The sequence below is a fragment of the Onychomys torridus genome, chromosome 16 (genome assembly GCF_903995425.1).
Source record: "Onychomys torridus chromosome 16, mOncTor1.1, whole genome shotgun sequence".
Lineage (NCBI taxonomy): Eukaryota > Metazoa > Chordata > Mammalia > Rodentia > Cricetidae > Onychomys > Onychomys torridus.
The window spans coordinates 44,765,199-44,775,641 of NC_050458.1; the positions used below are offsets into that span (position 1 = coordinate 44,765,199).

General features: G+C 45.1%; 1 protein-coding gene across 1 annotated transcript in view; it reads right to left on the reverse strand.

Moving 5' to 3' along the window:
- Dmc1 (DNA meiotic recombinase 1) overlaps nucleotides 1-5,151 on the reverse strand; it is a 44,750-nt gene extending 39,599 nt beyond the window's left edge. The window contains exons 1-3 of the mRNA XM_036208712.1: nucleotides 5,101-5,151; nucleotides 4,434-4,478; nucleotides 2,741-2,887 (exon numbers count right to left, since the gene is read on the reverse strand). Coding sequence (XP_036064605.1) covers nucleotides 2,741-2,887; nucleotides 4,434-4,478; nucleotides 5,101-5,151 — 243 coding nt within the window. The remainder of the gene's footprint in view (nucleotides 1-2,740; nucleotides 2,888-4,433; nucleotides 4,479-5,100) is intronic.
- Nucleotides 5,152-10,443: the final 5,292 nt, after the last annotated feature.

Consider the following 10,443-nt stretch of genomic DNA (forward strand, 5'->3'; position numbering starts at 1 on the left):
AAGACAATGGAGAGGTTAAAAACTGTAAGAGGCCAGCTGCCTCCCAGAACTACATGCTCGGCTATCAAGCTCACCACCTGTGTATGCTCTTTTTTAAAAATGTATCAGAACATGGAAAAAACTAGGCTTGGGGCTAGAGAGATGACTCAGTTTAAGAGCTCTTGTTTCGCTTGTAAAGGACCTGGGTTCAGTTCCCAGTACACATATGGCAGCTTACAACTGCCTATAACTCTACCTCCAGGGGATCCGACACCATCACATAGACATGTATTTAAAATACCAATGCACATAAAATAAAAATAAATTAATCATTAAAAAAAACAAGGTAGAGAGTAATAGGGGAAGACATAGGATGCCTCTGCATGCACAATCATAGGCACATGTACCCACATATAACACATGTATATATACCACACATGCACATGAGATTTAGGGGCTGGAGAGATAATTCAATCAGTAAACTTTTACTTTGCAAGCACAAGGACCTAAGTTCAGTCCCTAGAACTCATGTAAAAAAAAAACAGGAAGTAATGCATTTGTAATCTCAGCATGAAGGAGACAGACAAAGTGGATTCTTGGAGCTCACTGGCCAGTCAGCCTAGCCAACTTCATGAGTTCTAGGACAGTGACAGAAACCTCCCCCCCAAAAAAAGTAAATGGGGGCTGGAGAGATGGCTCAGTGGTTAAGAGCACTGACTGCTCTTCCCAAAGGTCCTGAGTTCAATTCCCAGCAACCACGTGGCGACTCACAGCCACCTGCAATGAGACCTGGTGCCCTCTTCCGGCCTGCAGAGAATACTGTTTACATAATAAATAAATCTTTAAAAAAAAAAAAAAAGCTGAAAAAAATATTGCAGGATAAAATATATAAAAACAACAAAACACAAAAACAAAACAAAAAAACAGGGGTTGGGAATTTAGCTCAGTGGTAGAGTGCTTGCCTAGCAAGTGCAAGGCCCTGGGTTGGATCCTCAGCTCAAAAAAAAAAAAAAAAAAAGTAAATGGTGCCTGAAGAATGATATCTGAGGTTTCTACATGTGTACACACATATACATGCACACCTGCACACACTTACAAAATAATGAGATTTAGCTTCTAAAAATAAGAAGACTATGGGGTATAGTAAAATGACTCACTGGGTAAAAGTGCTAGCTTTGAATCTGACTTTAGTTCAATCCCAAAACCCAATTAAAGGCCAAGAGAGCCAACTCCACAAAATTGTTCTCTGACTTCAACATGTGTGCCATAAGTGTAAGTCTCTCCCCTATACATAACACACACACACATTAAAATTTTTTTAAGATGTGTAGGAGCAGCTAGGACGGTGGTAGCACATGCCTTTAATCTTAGCACTTGGGAGGCAGAGGCAGGTAGATTTCTGTGAATTTGAGGGTTTGAGGCCAGCCTAGTCTATAGAGTAAGTTCCAGGACAGCCAGAGCTGCACAGTGAAACTCTGTCTCAAAAAAACAAACAAATAAAAATATGTGTAGGAGCTAGAAAGTAGTAGTTTGCCAAAATCTGGCTTTCTTAGACACTCTGGCAGTTGGGGAAGTGACCTCTGGATACACTGTAATCGTGGGTCCAGAACAGAGCAATTGGGCCAGGAACACCACTGGTCACCTAGGTCCTCTCCAAGTTGAAGACCACAATTCTATTTGTATTACCCGCCTGCTTTGACTGCCACTTCTGGTCATGAGACCGCACCACCCTCCCCACAGAGAAATAGAAAGTGTTGGTCTTCTGTAGACAGGGATACTTGGTGACTACTTTTCCATATATTCCTATTTCTAGACTAAAAATAGGGTTCCTCTGATGATTCCCCAAAACTCTACAAGAGAGTTTATGTCTAAGGTTATACCTTTCCCTGACAGCCTGACTGCTTGCAGTCCATGGTGCCATTGGAAGGTATAGGTTATGAACTCATTTGCCTCAGTGGACATATTCATGGCTATATCTATTTTAGCTGCACATACATAGACCCGGCTGATGCTAGTCTGTTTCTAATCCAGAGCTGTCTTCCCAACTGGCCTATACCAGGAAAAAATAAATTCCTTAATACTGAGCTTCAGAGCAGCTATTGGCATATATAAGAAGACAAGACTAAACTAAGGAGGAGATAGACAAAAACAAATGGCAGAGGAACTAAAAGCCAGAGCAGTATAAAGAAAAGTTTTGGTAAAATAACTACCTTCAATACAAAAAAGAAAAAACACCAGGTTTCCCTTTTAGATTTATTTATTTATTCATTCATTCATTCATTCATTCATTTATTCATTTCCTTTCTTCCTTCTTCCCTTTGGTTTTTCGAGAAACTTTCTTGGAGCTTGCTCTGTCGACCAGACTGGCCTCACACTTACAGAGATCCACCTGCCTCTGCCTCCCGAGTGCAGGGATTAAAGGCGTGCGCCTCCATCACCAGGCTTTCTTTTTAGATTTTAATTACTTTAACTCTATGTGTGTTAGGGTATATGCCATGGTGTCTATTTCTACCATGTGGGTTCTAAGAATGGAATTCAGGGCCAGACTATGTTTTAGGCATATTAATGCTTACCTCAGTCTTCAAGAAACTAATTGCTGTCGCTTTGGGATTGAAGTTATAAGCAGGTCACATGGGTAGTATAAGATATTGTGGTCTATCTACAGGAACTTAAAGTTCCTACTGTAGTTTCTAATGTTCATGAGAAAGGCTACCAAGACAACTCTGCTGAACTAAAACAGCAAAGAATGAAGTTGGCTTACAATAAGCTTGTTGGCTGCCTCTTTAATCTTGTCCACTTTGGCTTCTGAGAGCCCTTTGACATTGCAGAGGGCTCTTCTGGTCGTCATTTGTATCCCTTTAACGGTACAGATTCCTACAGACTTCAGTTTCTTAATATCGGCCATATTCTGAAATAAAAGAATGGGCGTAGCGGATTGATAAAATGCCAGCCTGAAAGGCTCCTCTACTATGTCATGAGCTTCATGTCCATCTCCTTCCATCAGGATGCTAATTTTATACAAGCAACCAGGTGGAACCCACCCACCACCTAGCCAAATGTTCTGGAAATATCAGAGTAGAACATACCCAGTAGGTTGCCAAATGTTCTGGCTGTGCCCTGATTTTCCCAAGAATGTTAGTGAGACCATGGCAATGTAGCAAGAAATTAAAAAGAAGTCTGTTGGTGGAAAAGCTAACAAATTTGTCGCACATTCACCCTCAGTTCAGCTCCTTCCTTCTACAGAACTTCATTACCAATATGTTCTCTACAGTTTTCAAAGTGGGTGTTTTTTTTCCCCTTCTGCTCCTGAAGAACACAAATAACTACATCACCTAAAGACTGGGGTTTTCCCCTGCTTCTATTTCTGAAATCAATGGGAAGAGATTAATATCAAAACTTCAAAAGACAACCTCAGCAAACTTTTAACACCAATGATTGCTGTTGACATTCACATATTTTGATAATCTACATTTCTGTCACCATGATTTACCCTGGTCATTGGACAAATAGAATTTTCTGTAAATGAAAGCATTACCTATCTAATGTTAAATCTAGACAGATAAGGGGTGGTGCTGGTTATTTAGAGATGCTCCAAACACCTCCAGCTGAACCAGCGGTTTTTAATCAGTGAGAATTCTCAACAGCATCTAGACACAGTTTTGATCATCACAGGTAGAGGAGTACTACTGGCATTAGATGGGTGAGTAGAGGCCAGGTGTATGAATTCAGTTGGATATGACTATAGATATCTGTGAGTTGTAATTCCATGACTGCCCAGAGTAACACTAGTTGGTTGTTTTTGTGGTTTTTTTTTTTTTTCCTGTATAATTTCCAAGCATACTATAAATAGATCAAACCACCTGGAGTGGTATGTGGAGTTTTATTACCCAGCTCTGAAGTGTGTCTCTTTGATATTAGCTTAAGATCAACCAGACTCATTCATTCCAGCTTTGATGAAGTCACTTTTATTGTCACCAATATATCCTTCTAACTCAACTTGTGGGGCTCTGCTTGGCCTTCCTGCCATCCAGGGCCACACTTCTGTTAGTGAGTTCCCCTTATTTATATTCTGTACAACTCTGGAGTTGACTGCTTCTTTGCTTCAATCTCCTGGCTCCTTGGGGTCAGTCCTCACATACTGGGATTAAATTGTTCTGGAACACCAAACACGTGCTAAACAATTTAAGACAGAGAACTCCCCTTCTCCACCCAATAAAGAATTATCCAGGGGGTGGCACACACCTTTAATCCCAGTACTGGGAGGCAGAGGCAGGCGGATCTCTGTGAGTTCGAGGCCAGCCTGGTCTACAGAGCAAGATCCAGGACAGGCTCCAAAGCTACACAGAGAAATAAACAAACAAACAAAAAAAAAGAATTATCCAGGGTTGGTAAGGACAAGGCTGAGAAAATGGAACAGAACAGACCATTTAATACAGTACTGAAAAGTTACTCACAATTCCATGTTTCTGTAACAGGTCAATGTCTTGAAACAAAGATTCCTAAATGAAATGAAACAGAAAGAATGGATTTTAACCTTCATATCTAAATAAATGTTTCACATTTTTGGGAGTGACTAATGCCAATTCACTAGTCATTCCATAATACTTCAGTTCCACTTTCCTAAACACCGAAGTAGAATCAATCACTTTTCAAACATGTTTCATATTTAGAAAACAAACCAATACAGGTGCTGAGAATCAAGCCTTGGTCCTTTGGAAGAGCAGCCAGCCTAACTACTGAACCATCATCTCTCCAGCTCCCGCCTGACCTATTTTATTCACTACAAATCTTGATATCCTTTTTCAGGACCAGTGGGCATAGGTAGCAGGAAGTTGTTATTAGGCTACTTTCATTTGAGCCTGGAGATGTGACCAGTAGAAGAGCATTTGTTTATCTGAAACAAGTATTGAGTTGGATCTCTTCTACTGAAAAACAACAAAAACTTTCATACCAGTTGCTAAGTAGCTAAACTTAGCACCCTTTGCCAAAGAAAATTGTTACACATTTATGTGTATATCTTATTTCTACTTTTAGTTCCTAAAACCAGTAGCTAAAAACCAAGAAATCTGATTTTTGTGGAAAGACTGAACGTCAACATAACTTTCAACATTCTAATAATACCTCATCATCTTGGAATCCCGATTCTTCCTGCACAACTTGATCCTCTTTCATGTTGAAGGGGAGCAGCAGAAAAAAAAATCAATTCTGGAAAAATAAGAAATATTTTTTAAGAAGCATTTTCCTAATTTGCTTCCCCCCTGCCCCCCCCCCCCCCCCCCCCCATAGGGTTTCTCTGTGTAGCTTTGCGCCTTTCCTGGATTCCCCTCAGTAGACTAGGCTGGCCTCAAACTCAGAGATCCGCCTGCCTCTGCCTCCCGAGTGCTGGGATTAAAGGTGTGCACCACCACTGCCTGGCTCAGCCTGCTTTGTTATGTAACTCAGGACCACCTGCCTAAGTGGTATGCCCACAGTGAGCTAGGCCCTTCCACATCAACCACGAATCAAGAAAATGTTCTACAGACTGGTCTACAGGCTAGTTTGATAAAGGCAATTCCTTGGGGTTCCCTCTTCCCAGAGGACTTTAGCTTGTCAGGTTGACAAAAGAACCCATCACAGTAGTCATAGTTTATACAGTAAAAATTCCCTTGCAGGGTTGGGGATTTAGCTCAGTGGTAGAGCGCTTGCCTAGCAAGTGCAAGGTCCTGAGTTCTGTCCTCAGCTCTGGAAAAAAAAAAAAAAATTCCCTTGCATAGAAGCCTCTGGTATAATTTCAAAGTCACCAAAGATTAGGAAGAACAAAAACATTTTGCATGCAAAAATGTGGCTGTTCAATTTTTCTGCCCAGCTTGTGGCATTATTTCTTGAATGTAATCATTCTCATCTTTTTTGTTTGGTTGGTTTTTGTTTGAAACAGTATCTTATGTAGTCCAGGCTGGCCTTAAGATGTAGGTGAAGATGACCTTGAACTGGTGATCTTTTCTCCACCTCTCAAGTACTGGGATTAGTCATGTGCCACAGCACATAGCATAACTTTTTTAAAAATCACTTTCTGATTTCCTATTATGCAGTTATTACAATGAAAATAGCTTTATTGTTCTTTTGAATGTTAGACTTGTTAATTGCAGGCTTGTGTTTAACAACACTCTAAGAACCTTGTATCATTCTTCTTTACATCTTTCCTAGCATGTCAAATTAACTGTAACCTTAGTAAAAGGATTTTATTTTTCTCATACCTGATAAATACCTTCTCAGTTGTTGGTTGTGAATTGCTACACAGGTAAATGTATCTTTGCTTCATAAAACTATATATTCCACAGTACTTACTAGTTTCAAAGTTTTGTAAAAATATAGTAAATACCTGTCTGAGTTAGAGCATTTATTTCTGCTTATGAAACACCATGACCAAAAATCAAGTTGGGAAGGAAACGAATTTGGCTTATACTTCCACACTGTAGCCCATCACTGAAGGAAGTCAGGACAGGAACTCAAACAGGGCAGGAACCTGGAGGCAGGAACTGATGCAGAAGCCATGGAGGAGTGCTGATTACTGACTTGCTCACCATGGCTTGTTCAGCCTTTCTTTTTGTCTTGTTTGTTTTGTTTTTTGAGACAGGGTTTCTCTGAGTAGTTTTGGAACCTATCCTGGATCTCACTCTGTAGACCAGGCTGGCCTCGAACTCAGAGATCCTCCTGGCTCTGCCCCCCAACAGCTTGCTTTCTTATAGAACCCAGGACCACCAGTTCAGGGATGGTACCACCCATAATGGGCTGGACCCTCTACCATCAATCACAAAGAAAATGCCCTAGAACTGGATCTTGCAGGAACATTTTCTCAATTGAGGTTCTTTCCCTTCAGATGACTCTAGCTGATGTCAAGTTGACATAATACTAGCCAGAACAATACCCAATGACAAGTTAGGGTTTGGTTTTTTGTTTGTTTGTTTGTTTTTAACCCAGGAAGCTACAGACATGATGGTGTCAGGGGGAGGGGTTCCAGGGGACTGGGGGGCAGGGGGAGGGGCTCCAGGGGACTGGGGGGCAGGGGGAGGGGCCCCAGGGGACTGGGGGGCAGGGGAGGGGCTCCAGGGGACTGGGGGGCAGGGGGAGGGGCTCCAGGGGACTGGGGGTCAGGGGGAGGGGCTCCAGGGGGCTGGGCGGCAGGGGGAGGCAGGGGGAGGCGAAGGCCGCGGTCTCCAGCAGGCGGTTCAGTCAGCGCCCCTGAGGCCCGCATTTCCCAGGCCCTACTTCCCTCTGACTCAGGTCGGGCTTACTTAGTGACAGGAGGCAGGGAATGTCTCAAAATGACTACAGGCCTCAGGGCCGGGGTGGAAGGCCAAGTCCAACAGTGACCCACAAGTCCCACAGAGAGGGACCGAGAGGAAGCGCTTCCTCAACGCTTCGAGTTTTCCTCAGAGGTTCCCGCGCTTCCTCTTTTCGCCTGTCACCCCCACTCCAACCCACGGTCTCCCCGGGATTTTCAAGGCGCATCCCTTACGATTCCCACTCGGACAAGCTTTCCCGTCCGGTCCAGGATTCCAACTCGGGCCCAGAACGCCGAGGCCGACAACCTGGTCGTCGAATCTCTACGACGGGTTTGGCGCCAAAGGAGGACCGCTAGAGCACGCCCCCATGTGGGCGGGGCGGAGGCTGTGGGCGGGGCGGAGGGCCCCAGTGAGTGGGCGGGGCCGGTGTGGGCGGGCCGGGCCCCAGTGAGTGGGCGGGGCCGTATGGGCGGGACGAGGGCCCCAGTGAGTGGGCGGGGCGCGCTGTGGGCGGGGCGGGCCCCAGTGAGTGGGCGGGGCGGGCTGTGGGCGGGACGAGGGCCCCAGTGAGTCGGCGGGGCCCGGTGTGGGGGGCGGGGCCCGGTATGGCCGGGGCCCGGTGTGGGCGGGGCGGGCCCCAGTGAGTGGGCGGGGCCGTGTGGGCGGGGCGGGCCCCAGTGAGTGGGCGGGCCCCGGCATGGGCGGAGCGGGCCCCCAGTGAGTGGGCGGGGCGGGGCCGTGTGGGCGGGGCGGGCCCCAGCGAGTGGCAGTGGGGGACGGAATGGGGCCCTCCGGCCTCTGAGAGGAGGGAGGACCGTGGTGGAACACACGCTCAGAGCAAAGAGACTTTGGAGTGAGCCGAGAACCCCAGAGTCCCTTGGGCAAAGGGAGGTGCCGAGTCGGAGGGAGAGGACTCTGAGTTGGGGTGCAGAGCCAAGGCGGCTGACCTGGGCGGGAGACGGCCGCCTAGAACTGTTAGGAGGTCGGGCATAGGGTCCCCTTCCCCCGCCCGAGGCTGCTTTCACTCCAAGCTTTCCATACCTGGCTCCGAACCTCAGACCTCCCATTCCCCTCTCCTCTCCTGACTCAGCATTTGCCGCCCTCTCTTGGGATGGAGAGTAATTTTCTTTGTCCTAACGCGATTCTAAATAGTCTACAGAAACTCAACACATTTTAGCTCTGTTTTAAATAGAAACCCCGGGGGCCAGCCGTGATGCCTGCAAGGCCGTCTCTCCAGACTGCCTTTTCCTCTAAATGGAAACTGTTGAGAATCATGAAACACTTGAAAGACCGTCTGCTGAGGTAGCTTGGAAGTGTCTAGGATGACCTAGCAGTACAGGGTGCCCTCTGTTTTCTTTTGAACCTTTTTGATGGAATAAATACCAAAACAGACGTCCTTTTGAAGGGCACTCCTCTCCCGTGGATAGGGTTTTGTTTTGTTTTGTTTTGTTTTTGGTATGTGGAGCTGAGGATCGAACCCAGGGCCTTGTGCTTGCTACGCAAGCGCTCTACCACTGAGCTAAATCCCCAGCCCCTCCTATGGATAGTTTAAAGAGCCAACAAATGCTGTAGCTTTTCCCAATCCTGTTATTTCCCAGAATCACTGCCTGTTCGTTTTCTTGAATGGAAATTGTCCATTTGAGGAGGAACTCCGTAATGATGGCAGGCTTTCCTTCTGAATCCACTTAAAATGCAGTAACTTTTGAGCAATTTGGTTGAAGACATCAACAGTCTACCGGAGAGCGGCAAAGAGGACAGCAAGAGGATTCAGGGAAATCTAACATATGTAGTTGGGTGTAGTGACAGCTGGGAGAGAGAAATGCTCATAATATTTGAAGGTTGTGTGCAGAACACTCAAAGAAAGAAACCGAAATGAGCTTGGTAATGACAAATTCATGAAGTGAGGAGAAAGTCTTGTTAGGATATCATACCGATGGTTCTATGCAACTTCTTTAAACGTTTAAAAACAGCCACAAACAGAGAGCAGAAAAAGTGCACCTTCCAGTTAAATTGGAAAAAAAAAAAAGAAGTCTTTCACATTTTATAAAAATTCTGAGTATCATGAAGGAGCAGTTTCAAGTTGGTAAGGAGATGAGTTAATCGAATGGTGTTGGAATGACTAGGTAACCATCTGGAAGAAAATAAAATTGGAACCACACTTCACACCTTATACCAAAATAAATTCTAGATGGATCAAACTGAAGACTGTAAGAAAAGCACCAGAAGAAAACATAGGGCCGTTTACAATTTTATAAGGAAAATGGCTTTTAAATGAATCTAGCATTTTACTTCATGTGTATGAGTGTTTTGCCTACATGTATGTATACCACGCGAGTGCCTGCGTGTAAGCATGTGCACCAGTGTGTGCCAGTGTGTTAGTGCTGTTGAGGCCAGAAGAAAGCATCAGATCCCCTACAACTAGAATTACAGGTAGTTGGGAGGTGCTCTTAAGCACTCAGTCACCTCTCCAGCTCCTGACAAAACTATATTTCATAAGAAAGAAATGACCAGGTGTGGTGGCACACACCTTTAATCCCAGCACACAGGAGGCAGAGCAGGTGGATCTCTGTGAGTTCAAGGCCAGCCTGGTCTACTGAGTGAGATCCAGGACAGCCAGGGTTCTTTCATTCACTTATTAATGATAACAACACAATTCAACACATCCTTATGAAACATAGCAAGACCTTGTGTCAAAAACAAAGCAAGCAGGAAGTATTAGAAGGGAGCTGAGCCAGGCAGTGGTGGCACACACCTTTAATCCCAGCACTCAGAAGGCAGAGACAGGTGGTCTCTGCATTTGAGGCCACCCTGGTCTACAGGGCAAGTTCCAGGACAGCCAGGGCTACTCAGAGATACCCTGTCTCAAAAAAAAAACAAAAACAAAACCAAAACCAACCACCTGAGACACCCAGCCTCGTGGACTGAGCATCTTCTGGATTCTTGGGCTTTCTGTTCATAGTTAGCCATTGTTGGATTAGTAAGAAAGAGAGATTCAAGCCGGGCAGTGGTGGTGCACACCTTTAATCCCAGCACTTGGGAGGCAGAGGCAGGCGGATTTCTGTGAGTTTGAGGCCAGCCTGGTCTACCAAGTGAGTTCCAGGAAAGGCGCAAAGCTACAGAGAAACCCTGTCTCGAAAAACCAAAAAAAACAAAAAACAAAAACAACAACAACAACAACAAAAAAAAAAAACCCATGAACTAT